Source organism: Acomys russatus, chromosome 25 (assembly GCF_903995435.1).
Source record: "Acomys russatus chromosome 25, mAcoRus1.1, whole genome shotgun sequence".
Lineage (NCBI taxonomy): Eukaryota > Metazoa > Chordata > Mammalia > Rodentia > Muridae > Acomys > Acomys russatus.
This window is the reverse complement of record NC_067161.1, coordinates 4399799-4420797: the sequence shown is the minus strand read 5'-3', so window position 1 is coordinate 4420797 and position 20999 is coordinate 4399799. Positions and strand designations below refer to the sequence as shown.

Genomic DNA, 20999 nt, shown 5'->3' with positions numbered 1-20999 from the left:
AAGACACATCACGTGCTGTGATTGATTGGTGGTTATATACTGGGTACCAGATACAGTAAAGTACAGGTATCAGTATCTGTATCTGTACCTGTTCATATAGTAAAGCGTATATACATACAGTACCATATATACAAATGTCCAACAGTCAAACCCCATCATGGCTGCACCAGCAAGAAGAAAGAAATACAAAGCCAGTTTCAAACTCAAAGTTGTGAACTTTGCTATGGAACAGAATAACTGCACTGCTGCAAGACAATATGGAGTACAGAAAAGATAGTTTGTGCCTGGAAACCAAATGAAAAAACATTAAAGAGTATGTCAAGAGGTAAGTGTGAATTAAGAAGAGGCACTCACATTGGCCAGAACTCAAAAAACAAGTAGCAGACATGGTGAATGAGCATTGCCAAAATGGTTATATAGTGACATGAAATCAAATACGTTTGTTTGCACTACAGTGGGCCAAATCTAACCCAGATCACAGGATCAGAGTCAAGGCCACTGTATCCTGGTGTACTAGATTCATGAGAAGGCATAATATGGTCCTGAGGCAAAAGACAAAAACTACCCCAGAACTACCTGTAGATCTTGATAGCAAAGTGAATAGTTTCCATCAACACATAATACAACAGGGCACTAAAGATGGCTCTGCCTTAAGTAGTATTGGAAATATCGATGAAGCTAATGAATTTTGATATGATTGGAAATAAAACTGTCAATCAAAAAGGTGAGAAAAAAAAAAAAACAGTAGGACTTGAGGTCCAGTTTTACCAGGAAATACAACTGATGGCGCCAAACTGAGATCAATTATTATTTTTAAATGAATATGCCAAAACTCAAGTTCCCTGTTGGTTGTTTTGTACACGTAAAGTAAAAAGGCTGGAAGGATGAAGAAGGGATAAAGCTATGACTTGGTAATGTGTGGAGCAGGTGACAAATTGGACGTATTCAAAAGTGTAGTCTTCTGGTGTGGGATATGATATGTTCAGGGCTCATTGAACTCCCAGCACCAAGAAAAGGCTTGCAAGACTAAAGACATGCAGCAGTTACTCCTGCAGAATTGACATCATTGCTACAGCCACTGTGGATGTGTGCCTAAACAAGCTATTTCAAGACCACATTCGAGAACAGTGGAAGGAATGGATGGTGAGCAGTGAAAGTCATTCACAAAAGGAGGAAATGTGCGTGCTCCACAGTTGGATGTTTTGTGCAAGTTTGTCATAAGAACCTGGAATGATATTGATGCAGACACAGTGATCAAGTCTTTCAAGAAGTGTGGAATATCAAATTCATTAGATGGTACTGAGGATGGCTACTTGTGGCAAGATGAAAAAGATGATAAAGCTGAGACATCTGATATGGAATCCATCCGCACGATGACTGCCTTGTAAATGTCTCACAAGATGTCATTGATGTACTTATATCAGATGATTAACAGGAGGATTTTGAAGGCTTTTAAAGGGAAACTGTTATGCTATCAACCTGTGAAAATACTGTAGCTTGCAGCTATGATGGGCATTGCCAGGCGCTTGTTCTCTATTGGTTTTTTCCCCCTTCTATCATCGTCAGTTCCAGTGGGTTGACAGCTTAGAATACAAACAGCATGGCAGCTCCCATGGCTTTATTGTCTTAACCTTCCATTTAGCTTTAGAGTAGATTAGGAAACATTTATTGTACTGGTTTATGTTTGCCTGTTTGATGACAAACAACCTTATTTTTATAAATGATAGCTTTTCTGTTAAGTACATACATTTCATAAGCATTTTAATTTAAATTACCATATTGAAATAAAATTTGATGTTTTAAATTTTTTATTTGGTATGTATTGGAAGAAGGGTAGTCTTATTCCAAACTATATTTTAACTGGAAAGTTTGGGGGTCTTACACGCCAGAAAATATAGTATGTGTCTAAATATATGTTCATAGTTACATTAGTTAAGTATAAAGTAACTTGAAATGTCATATTCACATCAACAATCTGAAGAAATTCAGTTGATTCTTTGTAACAGCACTTGGCTCTTAAATTGGTCAGGTCATGGGTTTCACTGTCCTATTCCCCACCTTCTTCATGGTGATTAATGGACCACGTTGGGTCCCTCCATTTTGAAAGTATTATCATGATAACATCCAACTGGGGTGCACCTACTTGTCTAGTTATGTAATAAAGCACTGGTCTGTAGCCTGAGGGAATTGGACTTGGTCAGGAAGAATGTTTTTGGAAGCAAGCATGTTTGGTGGTTTTGGCTTAGATCAGTGCTCTTCCAGGGGGTGGAGTCTTTTTTGTTTTATTTCTTTGAGACATGCTACCCTGGCTTGTCTGGGTATTTGGGACTTAACATACAGTTTTGACTTTTCAAGAGCTACCCTAGTAACCCCATGCTACTTAACCATGTATTTTCATTTTTTAAGTTATTTTTTAAATTTTATGTGTCTGTAAGTGCACATAAATGCAGTTCAACAGCAAGTATCAGATTTCCTGGAGCTGGAATTCCAGGAAGTTGTGAGCCACTCATTATAGACGTTAGAAACCGAATTTAAGTTCTCTGCAAGATCAGTAAGTGCTCTTAACCTCTGAGCCAGTTCTCCAGCCCGTTTTTAAGATACATTTAAAATGTTTTAAAAATTGTGTTGAGGCCTGTATTTTGGTGTTAAGTGAGGAACTAACTATAAAGAAGGCATTTAGTTGATGAAGGCAGGGGTCATAATCGGTGAATTTGCTGCTACCACTTGTCAACATGGTGTTCTGAAATCCTTGAAGTGACCAAAAAAAAAAAAAAAAAAAAAAAAAAGGGAAAGCAAGTGTGCCTGATGCAAGTGACTTCATAGGCAAAAGTGTCCACTTAACAGTGGATCCTGTCTAATACACTATGTTGTTGTATACTGAAACAGCCTACAGTTTATGGAGCAGTTGAAGGCAGTTATACATCCTTTGCAGTGTGCAGATAGTGTAACAAACATGCAACTTGGCAGTGATGACTTGTGTTTCACTGTGTTCTTTTTTGTGAGACAGCGCTCTCTATCTGCTTGGACCTTGCTGTGTAAAATGAGGCTGCCTTCAAACTTGGCAGATCCTCTTGCCTTGTGCCTCTGGAGTACTAGGAATAAAGGCATGTGACACCATAATTCACCTCACAAAGTGTGTTTTATAAAAAAACATCTAAGGAAGAAATAATATAAACACTAAACAAATTCTTACCAAAAAATGTGAAAAGAAAGAAGCTTGTTCATTTCATTTCATTAGAAATGAACCTTGAGCCTTGCCGGCGGTTACCACCTTTAACCCCAGCATTCAAGGGAGACAGAGGCAGGCCAATTGCTCTGAGTTTGAGGTCAGCCTGGTCTACAAAGTCCAGGACAGCCGGGACTGTTACATAGAGAAACCCTGTCTCAAAAACCAGAAAGAAAGAAGGAAAGAAGAAAGGAACCTTGACACTAAAATTAGTGTTAAAAATACTGTATGTATGATTTACTGGCAAAATAGATTCATATATATCCTAAGTAAAATTCTAATAGATCAAATGGGACAATCTGTAAAAGTTGATTTTATCTTAGTGGTGCTGGTCAAACATTCAGTTGGTGCAGCCTCATTAACTTCATAAGAGACCCTGAGCCAGAATCTCCCAACTGTACTACTACTTAGTTCTGTACTCCACAAAATAAAGATGTGGTTTTTTTGTTTTGTTTAGAGGTCATTGTGGTCTTAGATAAACTGTTACATAGCATTAGATGAATGGCACAACACTCAGGCATCTGAAACTGAGCAGAAAGAAGCTTATTTGTAGTTTGTGGGGTTTTGTTGTTGTTTTGTTTTTGTTTTGGTTTCTGGTTTTTTTTTTTTTTTTTTTTGAGACAACATTTCTCTGTGTAGCGTTGCCTGTCCTGGACTCATTTTGTAGACCAGGCTGGCCTCGAACTCACAGAAATCGCCTGTGTCTGCCTCCCAAATGCTGGGATTACAGGTGTGCCCCACCACTAGTTTATTTGTAGTTTTTCTAAGATCCACTTAATCTTTTATTTCTCCCTATTCTTATAACACAGCTCCAAGTTTCACATAGACTCCCAAGTGTATCCCGTAGTCCCCTCTGAGATGTTTTATTGTGATTTTGGTCTTTATGCCAGTATACTGTGATTTCTAAGCACCTTCTGCTTGGTTTCCTAGCATTCTTGCATGGCAAAGAAATGCCTTTTGAGGGGCAGCAGTGATGGGCATCAGAGCCTTATCCCTCCATCCTCTTCTCAGGGCCTTAGGCATTCAGGTTTGCATTATCTTACTAATTTTCTAATATCTTCAAGTAATGTTTTTGTTAATTTGCTTAGTTGAAAAAAAAATTTTTTTGAGACATAGTATCTCTGTGTAGCCCTGGCTGTCCTGGAACTCTGTCTATAGACCAGGCTGGTCTTGAACTCAGAGATCGACCTTTCTCTGCCTCTGCAAGTTGTTGGGATTAAAGATGTGCACCACCATGCCTGGGAGAGGAAATGTTTTTAAGTACAGCTTTTAAAATTGTTTGAGTGAGGGCCCCACCATGAGCTAGTCTACTTATCAATTTATGTAGTTTTATATAAATGCAATTTATTTATTTATTTATTTTGGTTTTTCGAGATTTCGAGAGAGGGTTTCTCTGGGTAGCCTTGGCTGTCCTGGACTTGCTTGTAGCTCAGTCTGGCCTCGAACTCAAAGCGATCCACCTGCCTCTGCCTCCCAAGTGCTGAGATTAAAGGCATGTACCACCATGCCAGGCTTATAATTTATTTCTTAAAGATTTAAGAAACCATCTTTTAAAAAATCAAAATTAGAGGCCGGGCGTGGTGGCGCACGCCTTTAATCCCAGCGCTCGGGAGGCAGAGGCAGGCGGATCGCTGTGAGTTCGAGGCCAGCCAGGTCTACAAAGTGAGTCCAGGATGGCCAAGGCTACCCAGAGAAACCCTGTCTCGGAAAAAAAAAAAAATCAAAATTAGAAATGTGTTCCTCATATTATTCGGCCACCAGAGGTTTCTAATTATTTGGAAAAATTAGTTCTGCTATTATATTTCTGTGCCTGTGACTTAGGTTAAACATTTTATGTTTAAAATGTGAAGAAACTGGAAAATACTATAATAACTGAGTTGACGAAGCTCACAGAGAAGGTTTATAGCCCAGAGTGTGTATTCCTTTAAGAAATTTGCACCGGGCATGGTGGCACACGCCTTTAATCCCGGCACGGGAGGCAGAGACAGGCAGATTGCTGTGAGTTCATGGATAGCCAAGGCTGCACAGAGAAACCCTGTCTCAGAAAAAAAGAAAAAGAAAGAAAGAAAAGAAATTTGCTTAATAAGAAGGAAATGTCTTTATTTTCAAAAATGAAAAAAATAAGCATAAAGTTCCAAGGCAACCCAGAACAGATCACATCACTCAATGTTTTTGTTGCTTAAAAAAATAAGTTTTGAGTTGCACTGAACATGAGGACATATTTGCAGAAATTGACAGGAGTGGACAGTGGGTCGTGGTGCCATATGCCTTTAATCTCAGTGCTGAGGAAGCAGAGACAGAACTCTGAGCTTGAGGCCAGCTAGGGCTACATAGAGACTCTCTCTAAAACACAGCAAAGCACTGCTCAATTGGGGGCCAGTGAAATGGCCCAGGAAATAAAAACAAACTTGCCTAAAGTTGGATGATCTGAGTTCCATTTCTGAGAGCATCCATAAAAAGGTAGGAGAGATCCCATTGTACAGAGTTGGCCCTCTGGTCTCTATGTGGCATACACACATACACAATAATAATAAAGTTTAGGGCTAGAGAGATGGCTCAACAGATAAGAGTATTTGCTGAGAACCTGAATTTGGTTTTTAACACCCATATGGCATCTTACAGCCATCTGCAACTGGATTTCGTAGGATCCAGTGCCCTCTTTGGTGTTCACAAGCACCAGCCACACACACACACACACACACACACACACACACACACACACACACACACACACACACACACTACATATACATACCTGCAGGGAAAACACATATTAAATTTTTTAAATTATTAAGCTTAAAAAGCACGAATTTAAACTCAGTTCATTTTCTCTCTGCACCTCCCTTCCCTTCCTCCCGACCTGCTAGGGGAGTTACCAAGGGCCTCATCTCCAGCCCTTAATGACTATAAAGTTTATACTTGTTTTATAGCTAAGGAAACCAAAGCACACTAGTAAATGTCAAGTCAAGATTGAGATCCAGAGATTTATAGTCTCTAGAACCAATGTCCTTATCTACCATATAATAACATTTCCTGGAGAAGTTATTAATTTGCTGGGCAGTTGTGGCACACGCCTTTAATCCCAGCACTCAGGAGGCAGAGGCAGGCGTATCACTGTGAGTTCAAGGCCAGCCTGGTCTACAAAGTGAGTCCAGGACAGCCAAGGCTACACAAAGACACCTTGTCTCGAAAAACCAAAAAAAAGCTAATAATTTTATACACATTATCATCATGGTGTCATGAAGGCAGACATGGTGCTGGAGAAGTAGCTATGAGTTATAAATTTGGATGGGAAGGCAGCAGAAAGAGAGTAAGCCACTGTATTAAATACAAAAAATAAAATTTCAGGCAACACATATAAGTGTATTGTAGAAGCATGGGCGAGCAGTAAAGGGGAAGGAGCATCCAAGAGAGACAGACAGGAAGAGAGGGAGATGAAATGGGCTTATCCTTTTTATATCCTGGGCAGCTGACACAACTAGTGGAGGGCATGAGATAACATCATAAATTGCTAGGCAGACTGGGGGCAGATATGGTAACATTCCTCCCTTTTTTATAATTTTTTTAAAAATGAGGATGTTGGATTGTTTTTCATGTAAAAAAAATATATATGTAGATTCATTGGAAGCAGCTTTTGGCTGTCATGCGGGGCGGGATGGGGGAGGTGGAGAAAGAAAAAAGCAAGAGCAACAAAATGTCAAGATTATATAGTGAAACAGTGGAGGAAAAGCCCTTACCCTGGGAAGTTGAGGGTAGAGGGCAGGGTATGCCAGCCATGTCCTGCAGCAAATAGGAACCAAAGAGTTTGTCCTGGGTCTGAAGCACAAAGAAAGCAATGTCTTTCACTGCTTCCTGCTGACGGGGGTGGGGGGGGGGTGGGGGGGTGCTGAAATGTTGGCCAAGTCTGGCAAGAGCAGGCTGTTGTATTTACTGTCTAGGGTCTGAAATCTGTGGCTAGGAGGAACAATGCAGTTCCAGCTAGCATGGTCTGAGAGGTCGGACTGGAGCACTGTGGGTAGCTGCTTTGGCACTGTTTTGACTGTAGGAAGTCTGGCAGAATACTAGAACATATATATGGGCAGAAGACAAAGTAGCTTAGGGAAAAAAATTCTTTTGTTAAACATTTGAAACTTCGGAGAGTGAGTAGAGACAAGTTTGGAGTGAAGAAAAAAAACTTGGTGTGGGGAATGTTCTTCGTTTTACCTAGTAATAGGAGACAGTCCACCTGGTTGTAGCATTGTGTGCAGGGGAGGGTGGACGGACACGAACTGTGCCAGCGTGGCTCTCTCGCCAGATGGGAAAGGTCCTAGCCTCAGTCATGCAGGCCAGGGTTGGGGTCCCTCCCCACTCCCCAGTGAACCAGAGAGGTGTCTGTGCTGAATGGCAGCTCACCAGTTGAGCTGGTGTTGGGTGCAGAACGGCAGCTGGAAAGGGAGTGTCAAAGCAGTGAAAAGGGAGGAATCCCAGCCTCTGCAGTAGGTGATAGTGGGGAACTTTGACTGTGGATTGGGTTCCATTTGACCTGAGGTGGATCTTCTGAAGCTTACAAGAATCTTTGTAAGTTTGCAAGAGGAGATAAATTTTAGACTTGTTAACATCATCATTGTTTGCAATCTGCTGTGAAATACACGTAGCAGAGGCTTGGGGAAAAACATTTGTGTTAAAAGCATGAGGTGCTACTAGGTGTACTGTGTCCTTGGCCCACCTCAGTCCTGTTTGGGCTTTGCGCTCTTGGTAGCTGATGAGCACTGACGAGGTGCGCTTAGGAAAGGCAGAAGCCTGACAGATCTTTCTGACATCTTTGGAATGGAAAAAGTTGGGAGGACAGAAGCCTCTGTAGAGTAGAAAGACAGAGGCTCACTTAATCTTGATTTGCAGCATTAGTACCCATCATGGAAAAGGGGCTTCTTTCCTCTGTTCAGAAGGCTGCATTTATATAATTTAAGCACAATGAAAAATATTTTTGAGCTTGGAACTATGATAGAATGATAGTGGAATATTTTACCATAGTTAGATTAATAAATCAGAGCTCCATTGGTTACTGTCAATGCTCTGAACAGTTATGACAACAATAACATAGCAACAGGAAGAAGAAATTTGAGGCATTTTTAATTATTTAGGATACCTTAAAACATCCTTTAGATCCTCCAACCTTTATAACTTGGATTTACCTCCCCCCCCCCTTTTTTTTTTTTTTTTGGTTTTGAGACAGGCTTTCTCTGTGTTAGCCTTGGCTGTCCTGGACTTGCTTTTTAGACTAGGCTGGCCTCAAACACATTGATCCCCCTGCCTCTGCGTCCTGAGTTCTGGGACTAAAGGCTTGCGCCAACCCCGCTTGGATTTACCAATCTTTTTTTGTTTTTGTTTTTAGAGACAGGGTTTCTCTGTGTAGCCTTGGCTGTTCTAGACTCGCTTTGTTGCCAGGCGATCCCCCAGCCTCTGCTTCCTGAGTGCTGGGATTAAAGGCGTGCACCACCAAGCCTGGTGAATTTACCAATCTTCAAACAACTTTTTAGAGCCAGGCGTGTCCAGTTGGTCCACAGTTCAGGATGGGTCTTAGCAAAAGGGGGAGACGTAGGGGACAGTCTTGCCCAGTGGTCAGCATACCACAATCCAGTGTTGAAGTCATCTGCTGTTGCACCCAAACCTTCTAAGACCTTGAGGAACTACTGTTATGATCTGGAAATCTCCATCTCTCTCTCTCTCTTCTCCCCCCCAGGCTCCCCCCATAATAAACTTCACATGTTAAATGCGTTATTCAACAAATCTCTGGCAAGCATTAGGGTTAGCATATTTGAGTTAAGCAGTCTTTCTCTGTATCTAGTTATCTGCTCTAAAGTATGCTTTGCAAACATAAAACAGAATGTTATCCTATGTTTGACCTTTAAAATATAATTAATCACGTTGGTTCTTAGCATGACTAAATTATATTCTTGAAATGTTAAAGGATTTGATCATTTATAAGATCTTAATAATTAAAGATTTGGACTCTTAAGTTTTATCTCTGTTTATCCCTGTTAAGTTGAAACCTTAAAATTCATGAACATAGTCCATAAACAGAGAACATAACAGCTTCCTGTATGTTTTAGTTCATAAAAAATTCCATAGCTTATAAAAGTCTAAAACTATATTATAGATTAATAAAAACAAAGCTAAATATATTCATACAGCAGTGATTTTTAAGCTTTTGAGAATGAAGATAGGGCATAACAATCAAGTTCTAACATTGAATGTTCCCAGAATTAATATATTTAAATGTAGTAATACAGCAGAACATTATAGAACAATTTAAAACCTGTATTTAAATTCACTATATCAAACCCACTAGCTAGGGAGTCCGTAGTTGAGTCCAGAGCATCTGGTGACAAGAGGAGCAGCATTTATTTATTTGTCTAGGAATTAGTAAAGACATAGATAAATTAGATTGTTTATCCAAATAGACCTTTATAACTTTGAAATAAAACATATAAAAAAATTTTGAACCAGGGTTGAAATATATATGTAGCATATTAAAAAAATGTAACCTTGAAAGCATAAAATCAGAAATTAAATAAAGCTTAATCTTGCAATTAATTGCAACCAGCAGAAGCTTAAAGACATTGTATTTGGAATTTAGCAAGTATTTGAACAGGACTGGCAGCCCTTGGTAAAGATGGTAGGCATAGCCACCATTTTCCCAAAACAAAGATAGCGGCTAGTCATGTGATTGCCCTCAGCCAAGACATGGCGATCAGGTCAGCCACACTGGGGGTGAATTTTAAAAGTGTCACAGGGTCAGCAGCATCAGTATAGCTGTTGGTGCTGGCGACCAGTGTCATGCTATGTGTAAGCAGCATCTGCCCATACTGCTCACGACTCACAGAGTTGACCCAACTCCAAGCTAGATCCTCTACCAAAGCTGTGTAACAGTCGTCCAAAGTTTTGGGGCCCTCTGGCTCTCATGCACATAGCTCTGGTGTCCATGTGGGGCAAGCATGGCCCAGGAAGCACCTAATTGGCTTGATTATGGGTACCCATTCAGAAGGCATGCAGAGGAGTGGACTGGTGGGGTCTGCCAGAAATTTGAGAAGGCAGTGGCAGTGGTGGGGGTCGGGGAGGTGAGGAGGGAAGGGGTCCACATCAGGCAGGGCTGTAGGGGAAGGGAGCAAGGGCCTGCTGGGCTTCCTAGGAGTTAGGCGTTTGTGATCTGTGCCTGTACATTCAGGATCCCATGTCCAGTCCAGTCCCAGAGAGCTGTGGAGTCCAGTGGCATGGTGCTGCTACCAATGCTGAACCCAAAATTGCTCATGCTCCATGGGGCTGTTCCTAGACAGGTGCAAGCTGCTAGCAATGTCTCAGGGGGCCATTGAGGCAGACATTTGCTTACCAACAATAGACAGTTTGGTGGGAACAATTGTGAGTAATTCAATGGCAGGGCTTGGGCACTCAGAGTGGGACTAGGCTATTCCAGCAGGCAGCAGAGGAACAGATGGAGATGAGTGTAGATTTAGAGTAAAATTTGGTAGAGGGGTCCCAGAGTACCAGACAATGGGATTGCCCTCCTGGTATGGGCTACCAATACTAACGATGAAAAATAATTTTGAGGAGCTTCAGGGCCCCAAAACTTTGGGCAACTGCTCTGTGGCCTTGGTGGAGGCTCTTTCTAGCACCAGATACAATATAGAGAAGTTTATTGTAGAAGCATGGGAGAGAAAGAGAAAAACAGAGACCACAAGGGAGAAGAAAGAGATGAAGTGTTTGCCCTTTTTATATCCTGGGCAGCTGGCACACCTAGTGGCAGGCAGGGGATGACATCATAGGTTGCTAGGCAGACTGGGGGCAGGTATGCTAATACAGTAGGCCCTGGTTTGAGCTTCTAAAACCTCAAAGCCTACCCCATAATGGCACACTTCTTTCAATAAGGCCACACCACCAATAATGACACTCCCTATGAGTCTATGGGGGTGGGGTGGGGGGTGTTTTCATTTAGACCACAACAGCATGCATGCTCTCGCATGTATGGAAATAAGAGGACAGCTTTCAAGAATTAGTTTTATCTTTTTATCATGTGTGTCCCATGGGGTATAACTCAGGTCATCAGGCCTGGTGACATGTGCTTTTACCTGCTAGATCTCACTGGCCCAAGTTAATATTATTAAGTGAATACTAGAAAATTTAACAAGAATTAGAATTTATAAACCATTGAGAAATAGGGGTTCCTGGGCATAGGGATGCATACACACCTTCAATGCTAATAATCAGGAAATGGAGACAGGAAAGAGGAATCTTAGCTACATAGCAGCTCCAAGCCAGCCCTGACCTGGGATAACTAGAGGGGGGAAAGGTGGTGTGTGCCTTGTAATCCCAGGATTTCAAGATCATTCTTGGCTACATAATGATACCATCCTGGACTATCTAAGATGCCCTGGCTCAATAATAATAATAATAATTAATAAAAATAATGCTTGTAAAAAGATAAACCTCAGCTCATTTTGTTTTGTCTTATTGTTTTTTTGTTTTGTTTTGTATTGTTTTGTTTTTCAGAAAAACCCAAAAGGGTTTCTCTTTATAGCCCTGGCTTTCCTGGAACTCAACTCTGTAGACCAGGCTGGCCTTGAACTCAGAGATTCACCTGCCCTTGCCTCTGCCTCTGCCTCTGCCTCTGCCTCTTGTACCACCATTTTATATTTTTATATATAAAATTCGAATCAAAGTGAATCCTGAATATAGATGCTAAAAATATAAGACATCTCTTAAAATGGTATAATTTTGAGTTATGAAAAATTGATCTAGCATTTTAATGAACTTAATGCAGTTTGTCTTTTATGTTTTCTTTAAAATTCTTATTAAAAAACCCTTGGTCATAAAAATATGGTTATAGTTGAAATGATAGCAAACTAAGGTCATTTGACCTAGAATTAGTGATAAAGTAGTGGCACCTATGTTTTAATAATTTTTGTTTCTTCATTCTGGCCTCTTGACTGCTGGAATCACAGGTGTGTGGCATGTCTTTATGGGTCTTGATTTTTTTTTAATGAACAATACTGTATACATTAAAAGTGATATTTGCATATTTCATATGTTTGCGTGTCTGGTATTTAAGTATATTGTAAATATTGTGACTGTATCCCTACCGAGTTTTACTTATCTATTACTAGATTTCCTTGTACCATATTTTCCAGCATATAAGATGACTGACCATATAAGATGACCCCCAACTTTTCCATTTAAAATATAGAGTGTGGGATATACTCACTGAATAAGACAACTGCTCTTCCAACGCACCCTGTGCAGCAGACTCGGGCATGTGTCTATTTACAGGCAGGCCACAGACAGCCAGGTGCTTTATTAAGTGTTGCGAGGCAGCCATTGCCAGCCTACACTGCTCCTTTAAGGCACGCTCTGGTGGAGAGCCAATCCACACTCAGATTCTCTTCGAGGTACAGGATGATGTGTGCAGCTTGCTCCTCTTGTTTCATACTACCTGCCCAGAGCACACTGCAGCACCCCCAGTATATGTGCTAGACATAAGAAGCAAGGGAAGCAAGCTGGAGGTAAGTGCCCAGCATATAAGATGACCCCCAACTACGGCACAGATTTTGGGGGGGTTAAAAAGTTGTTTTATATGCACTTAAAAATAGTTGTGTGGGTATTGGTTGTGTCAGAGGGCAGCTCATGAGAGTTAGTGCTCTCCCACTATGGGTTGCAGAGATTGACTTCAGGTCATCAAGCGCCTTAACCTGTTGAGCCATTTTACCAGCTCTTCCTGTACTTTGGATCATATAATGAAGTAATAGTATATGGGCTTTGTTAAATACTTGATTTTATCTCCCCTCCCCCCAATAGTTGCCAGTTGTTCAGTTAAAACATGTAGGGCTGGCCCTGCAGTTCAACAAGTTAAGTGCTTGCAGCTGAACCTTATTGCTTGAAATTGTGCCCCAGATCCACATGCTCTCACAAGTTTTTCTCGGAATTCATAGATAAATTAATAAATTTTGTAAATAGCGCTATTAAATAAAAAATTAGACAAATTCTAACCATTAACTACCTGTTTAAGCCTGACAATGCATTCATTTTTTGTTTTTGTTTTTAACTTTTAGTAACACTGATGATGTTATGTTGATTTCTGTGGACAACCCTACAACTCCAATTACATCAGGTCCAACAGGTATCTTAAGATAATTAGAATATGATCTGTCAAATAAGAAACCTTAAAAATAACAGATGAACAGTGGCTTTTAAAAATATTTTTATTTTCATTTATGTGTGTTTGGTGAGTGTATACCTCATGTATGTGGATGCTCTGGGAGGCCAGAAAGGACATTGATCTCTGAAATTGGAGGAGTTGTAGGCAGTTATGAGCCACCTTATGTAGGTGCTAGGAACTGAACACTGATCCTGGAAGAGCAGCAGGTACCCTTAATCTCTGAGCCATCTCTCCAGCCCCATTATCTTTTAATAAGGCACAAAATTGTCTACTGAAAAATCTTCTAGTTTATATCTATGATTACAAACTGTTAATACCTAACTAAAACCAATGATTCACTAATAAAATTGACATTTCTTTTCTTCTTGTATCCATCAGCTTAAGACCTTTTGCTTTTTTACTGTGTTGATCTAATGATTTACAACTTTAAGTTATTTTCATATATATTTTTGTTTGTCTTGGTCTTTTGCTGGTGGTAGTGGTAATTTGTCTATGTGTCTGTTATTCAATTTTAGATTAAAAGTTTGTTCTTTAATAGTTGTTTTTAAAATGTCTTAAATTACTCTTGGTTTCAGGGTTTGTGTCTAACTCTTTGTTTAAAAAAAACCAACTTTTTAAATGAGACATGTTGTTTTTGTAGAGCTCTTTAAAATGTATCTGCTTTGTGTAGGGGGTTGTCGGGGGGGCGTCTCATTCACAGGATATGAACTCTCTGTGTAGGTAAGGAAGACCTTGAATTTCTGATCTTTCTGCCTCCACTTTACAGGTGTTGGGGTACTGACAAGCATGTGCTACCACACCTGGTTTTTAGAAAATTTTCTAGCTTTCCTAACTTTAAAATAGCCACATTGCTTACCTACAAATACCTAGGATTCCTGTTTGTGTCATGTTTTGCTGTGTTGGAATAGATATTACATCTTAATAGCAGAAGGCTTTGCACTTACCCATCCCACATATAAAACTATTTATTTCAACAGTTTGTAAATTAAAGAGCTCCAAAGAAATGGGGAACTATACATTCCAGGAAGGTTCTCATTGAGCATTCTACATAAAGATACTGCTACTAACAGAATGTCACAATTGGAGGTGCTAAAATAGTTTCACACTTTGAAAAGCAGTAGCTACTAGTATAGTTGTAAGCTGCAGAAAGAAACTGTTTTAGGAGGCTGGAGAGAGGGCTCAGAGGTTAAGAGCACTGGCTGCTCTTCCAAAGGTCCTGAGTTCAATTCCCAGCAGCCACATGATGGCTCATCATCTATAATGAGATCTGGTGCCCTCTTCTGGTGTACTAGTGCACATGCAGGCAGAACACTGTATACATAATAAATAAATCTTTTTTAAAAAAAAAAGAAAGAAAGAAAGAAAGAAAGAAAAAGAAGATATTTTAATTCCAAGTCAAAAATTTAAACCAGCTTATTAATTTTAGGGATAAATTTAGTTATTTTTATTACATAGGGAATTGATATCCCTATTTGTGTTATAGTATCTTGTATTCCAAAGACCATGTTTAATAGTTTAATAAATTTAATTGGTTGTATTCATATTCTTTATTCCTTTTCTTCCAGTAACTGGAAAAAAGACATCAAGAAATTCTAGCAACTCCCCTAATACCATAATTGAAGTTGGGGTGAGTAACTGTTGCTGTCTCTGAGTATTTCATCTAAATGTTCATGCTGTAGGAACTCTAGTGTTACATCAGTGTTACGTTGTGGGGCTTTTTGCTATCTACTCTTTGTCTAGGTGCACTGAAAGTCTCCAGAGAATTGGCCTTTCACTGCCTCTCCTTCAGTGGGGGTGAGGGGAGTGAAACAAACACCCATCCACATTCTAGTCCATCTTGCAAAGTGAAAAGCAACTACATCATTTCAGAACTACACATATTTAGTAATGCATTGAGATTTCTTTCTTTCTTTATTTGTTCTTTCTTTCTTTCTTTTTTTCAAGACAGCGTTTCTCTATGTGGCCTTGGCTGTGCTGGACTCTGTGTAGACCAGGCTGACCTTGAACTCATAGCACTCCGCCTGCCTCTCCCTCCGCCTCCGGAGTGTTGGGATTAAAGGCCTGCACCACCATGCATAGTTTCAGACACTGTCTATAGTAGAGGCAAGTTAAACTGCAAGCTATTTAACAATGTTGGGTGTCCAGCTTCTCATTAGCAGTAGGGTGAGGCTGGGGCTAGCTCAGTGCTGCTGAGCATGAATGAAAACAAGGCCACGGTTCTTCTGGGTTTTCCGAGACAGGGTTTCTCTGTGTAGCCTTGGCTGTCCTGGACTTGTTTTATAGACCAGGCTGGCTTTGAACTCCGAAATCTACCTGCCTCTGCCTCTGCCAAGGTTCAATCCTCAGCACTGAAAAGCAAAAGTTTATTTCTGTGTTTAAAAAAGATGTTCTGCTGTTAAATTTAATTCTGTTTACAAAAACTCTTCAGGCTGCAGAGAAGAAACTTGATTTTGTTATTGACTTGACAAGAGAAGGCCTGTCCAACTACAGCAGAGGTAAAGGATGCGCTTACATCTTTCTTTCCAAGAAAATGTGTGTGTGTTTGTGTGACTGTACCAGAAATTACAAAATTGTTCTGGCTGGCATTGCAAGGTAACCTCCTGCTGCCCATGTAAAGCATACATACCATCTACCCCATTCCCTAAGCCCTGGTGACAATTAGTCTACTTTTTCTCTATAATGAGGAAATTTCAGTGTGATTACACAATATCCACCCTGGCATTGGCTTCTTTCTGTGTGTTTTTTTTTGACAGGTTATTCATGTTGTTTTGTATCAATAACATTCTCATTTTTATGGTCAAGTAATAGCCCAGGTATGGATGTATTATAACTTCTTCATCTGTTCATCCACTGAAGGACACCTAGGTTGTTGGATTACTCTGAGTCTCTTCTCCCTATGGCACACACTTTCTTAACCATAACAGTAGTGCCAGAGAGACTGCACTCAGAATCAGGAATAGAAGAATGTTATTCATATATAATATGACAGTGAAGAATAGTGACAATAGTTTCCCGTTCCTCTGATTTGAGCCAGAAGATATATAATTTTCTGGGACTGGAAGTCAACCACATACATAGTTTAATTCTGAGAAGTATGATCTGCATAGTCAAGAAATTCAATCAGCTTCAAGCAGAATCAAAACTGGGACTGCCATATCAACATATATACTCATTTTCCTGAAAACCAGTAAAAAAAAAAATTACCACAAAGATGATTAGGGTGGCTTCTGTACAAGGATAGCATACAACTGCATAAAATTTCCATACTTCAAATAATAAAAAACTCAATAAAAGTAGGAAGAACAGCTGGGCGTGGTAGTGCACCCACATCTGTAATCCTAGCTCAGGAAGGCAGAGGCAGGCAGATCACTGTGAGTTCGAGGCTAGTGTGGTCTACAGAGTGAGTCCAGGACAGCCAGGGCTACACAGAGAAACCCTATCTTGAAGAGAAAGAACACAACAACAACAAAAAAAAGCAAAGGCTTCACAGATTTCTCACCTAGAGCTGAGTGTAAGCCAAAAGAAAATGACGTGATTAAAAGGCTGGAGGAGGGGGATCACTGGATCAGGAGGTTTATGACCTATTTCAGAGCAAACAAATGTCTTTCATCCTGGAAAGGCAACAAGACCAAACACAAAAAAGCAGTCAAAATATACAAAGCCTTACTAGATGTTATCTTTGTATTTGTTTTGATTTAGAACTCATTTTGGTAGCAACAAGACTACTGGCTTCAGCATGATTTATGATTCTTTGGATTATGCAAAGAAAAAACAAACCCAAACACAGGTTTTCAAGATATTGGGGGGAGGTGCTTAAGAAAACAGCAAAAGGAATGCAAGACCTAAATGAAAGGGGGCTTGGGGATTGGGGTGGGATGGCTACAAAGGCCAACACTGGTCCTGCAAAAAGGAAGATGGGCAAAGACTTTTGGTAACATGATGTCTCAGGAGAATGTTGTGGGGTAGAGACCCAAACACCACACAGCATGACCATCCAAATTGGTAGTGTATATTAAGCTGGCCAGGACTGCCTGGAGAGAAACACTTCTCACAGAATAGCCTCAAATGCATTTTACAGAGAGCTTTTAGAGGTCAGGAACATAGAAAAACAACATACTGTTTGGCAGTTAGTTGCATGAGTAAAGCAAGCAAGCAGTTTCATAGAAGCCAAGAACATGCAGTTAGCTGGGGTGTTTGAATCCTGAGTTTCTAGAACAAGCTTGGACACTTTCCTATAGTACTTTTCATATTGGTTGCAGAAAAAGGTATGTGGCAGGGAGTCAGTTTCAGGTTAAATCAAAGATGGCTCCAACTGAGACAAAATGGAGGAACTTTTGCCCTGTCACAGAGAAAACTAACTGTAGAAGTTTCAAGGAAAAAAGTAGCAGCCTTGAATTCTTATTCTAGTAGCTATTTCTTTGAAAATATGAATCAGGTACCTCTCTGGCAGCTGGTCACATGGTGGGGTGGGGCCTCTCTAGTTTGGCCTGTGGGTCTGGCCCATAGCGTCCAGCTGCCTGGCACCGATATCCGGTATATGGTGCCACAGGATCTGCCTCCTGGGCCCAGGTAAAGGGCCAACCTACCCAGATCTCTGGGCAAGGGGAAATACCCTGCTCCAAGAATGGCTACCTCTCCATAAGAACCAATGGCCCGAGATCCCCACAGTGGCCACCTTGTGGCCCTCAAGATTGTGAGAGTTCCTAATGGAGGAAGAGCTGGAGGGGGCCTTACTGAGGAGGCTGGCAGCCTTTGAGCACCCCAGTGTCTTATGGCTGATGGACGTCTGCACTACTTCCCTAACTGATCACAACATCAAGGTTACCCTACTTCCCGAACTGATCGCGACACCAAGGTCACCCTAGTGTTTGAGCACATAGACCAGGACCTAAGGACTTACTTGGAGGACTTATTTGGAGAAAGCACCCCCTCCAGGCTTGCCAGTGGAGACCATCAAGGATCTGAAGCATCAGTTTCTAAGCAGCCTAGATTTCCTTCATGCAAATTGTATTGTTCCTTGAAACCTGAAGCTAGAGAACATTCTAGTGACAAGTAACAGGACAGTCAAGCTGGTTAACCTTGGCCTAGCCAGACTCTACAGCTACCAGATGGCCCCCACACTTGTTGTTACACACTCTGGTACCAGGCCCCTGAAGTTCTTCTGCAGTCTACATATGCAACCCCTGTGGACATGTGGAGTATTGGCTGTATCTTTGCAGAGATGTCTCGTCGAAAGCCCCTCTTCTGTGGAAACTGAAGTGGACCAGTTAGACAAGATCTTTGATCTCATTAGGTTGCCGCCAGAAGATGACTGGCCTCAAGAGGTGTCTCTGCCCCAGGAGCCTTTTCCCCCAGAGGGCCTTAGCCAGTGCAGTCAGCAGTGCCAGAGATGGAGAAAGCTGGAATGCAGCTGCTGTGGGAAATGCTGTTAACCCACATAAGAGAATCTCTGCCTTCCGCGCCCTGCAGCACCCTTATCTGCACAAGAGAGAAGACGACCTGGAGTGGGAAGAGTAGCTGCCTTTTCGTGCTTATGGACACCTGAATGGAAAGGACCTTACTGAAAGGGCAGCTTCCCAGTTTTTTACAGAGAATATTTTAAGCCTTAATGACATTCCCCACCCACCCCTTCTTAGGAGACTTGTCCTCTTGCCCTCCGATTTTTTTACAGTAAAGAGTGGGTGTGTCTTTTTTCTTCCCTCCCTGATTTATATTTGGGGCCTTTTGTTATACAGGGAAAAAAAAAAAAAAGACAAACACATAAAAGGAAAGGAAAGGAAACATGAACTGGTAGCCAGGCATAGTGGCCCATGCCTGTAATCTCAGCACTGGGGGAGGCTGAGGCAAGGGGATCTCTGTGAATATGAGGCCAGCTTGGTCTACAAAGAAAGTCCAGGACAGCCAAGGCTACACAGAGAAATCCTGTCTTGAAAAACCAAAACACACCTATGATTTCAGCGCTTGAGAGTTGGGGACAGGAGGATTAGGAATTAAGGCCAATCTGGGCAATGAGAGGCCCTGTCTCAAAAACAAAAATAGAAGCAATATTAAGACTTTCAGATAAGCAAAATTTGTTGCTAGCAGTCTTCCCTGTCAGAGATAAAGGATGTATAAATAAATAAATAAATAAATAACAGGATGTCAGAAATGAATGTTGTATGTACATGTGTACCTCTCAATATTATGATGGCCAGAAGTTTATGTCAGGAGTTTTTAGAAGTCTCTCTCTAAATCTGGAGCTCACCATTTTAGCTAGACTTGTCCAGCAAGCCCTATGGATCAGCCTAGCTCCACATCCCCAGTGCTAGGATTACAGATGCTTGTGCCCAGCTTTCATGTGGGTGCTAGGGATCCAAACTCAGTGCTCACATGAGCCACTCAACTGTCTCCCTGTCCCTAAAGGAAGTTCATTAAAGGAACTAAAATAACAACTGAAAAGTCTATAAAGTGAGTTTAGGACAGCCAAGGCTACACAGAGAAACCCTGTTTCAAAACACCACCACAAAACGTGGATCTATATTATAAAGTGTTACCCAGATTGTGATACAGTAAGGATGGATATGGTAACACTTCAAGTAGAAGAAGAATAAACCTATTGCAGCAATAAAATGGAGTTTTCAAGATACTCCATCCAAGAGACTCTACAGCAAAACAAAACTGAATTAAAAGCTGAAAGAAAGGTACTTTGATGTAAATAAGGAAATAAGTGAGCAAAAGAGATGTCCTAGGTAGTGTTATCATTAGGAAAAGTAAAGCTGCAATGAGATATAGGACATATCCAATAGAATAGCCAAAGTGAGCTGAGGGTGTGATGTGTTGGTGAAGGCATGTAGCCCTTTGGGATTTTTCACCCCCACCTCCAGACAGGGTTTCTCTATGGAGCCCTGGCTGGGATTAAAGGTGTGCACCACCACACCTTTATGTTTTTACTCTATGTGGCTATAAACCCAGAATCCCAGCATTTGGAAAACTGAGGCAAAACTCAAGTTGACAGCCAAAATATCTACTTATCAGAGTCGGTCAAATCAACTCTGTTTTAATATAAGTTTTTATTTCTCTTGGATAAATATGTGGAACAGACCATTCCAGTCATATGACTATAAGTAATATTTTTTAAAACTGCCAAACTAAGTTGTTTAGTCATTCTTAGTTACAAAGAATCCCAAGTGGCAGTTGGGTGTGGTGGCCCACGACTTTAATCCCAGCACTTGGGAGGCAGAAGCAGGCTGATCGTTGTGAGTCGAGGCCAGCCTGGTCTACAAAGTGAGTCCAGGACAGCCAAGGCTACACAGAGAGACCCTGTCTTGAAAAAACAAAAAACAAAACAAATTCTCAGAACAGTTTTATTTATAAACGGTCAGAACTAGAAACAGCTCAAAGTCTACTAACTAATAAACATATATATTCCTGATCTATATAATTTAACAATCAAAATTTTAAATACGCATCCTATGGATAACTACACACACTGGTAATATAACCCTATATTTGTGTGATTCCATATATGTAAAGTTCTAGAAAAGACGAACCTTTTTTTCAGTGCTAAATAGTGATCCCTTGGCCGTGCGTGCTAGTCAAGTGCTCTGT

At 40.8% G+C, this 20999-nt stretch overlaps 1 protein-coding gene and 1 pseudogene across 1 annotated transcript in view; both read left to right on the top strand.

Moving 5' to 3' along the window:
• The window catches only part of Atf7ip2 (activating transcription factor 7 interacting protein 2), a 37091-nt gene that overhangs the window by 11170 nt on the left and 4922 nt on the right, over positions 1 to 20999 (top strand). The window contains exons 6-8 of the mRNA XM_051167661.1: positions 13306 to 13373; positions 14978 to 15039; positions 15841 to 15907. Coding sequence (XP_051023618.1) covers positions 13306 to 13373; positions 14978 to 15039; positions 15841 to 15907 — 197 coding nt within the window. The remainder of the gene's footprint in view (positions 1 to 13305; positions 13374 to 14977; positions 15040 to 15840; positions 15908 to 20999) is intronic.
• On the top strand, positions 18061 to 18929 carry LOC127208578 (cyclin-dependent kinase 4-like; annotated as a pseudogene).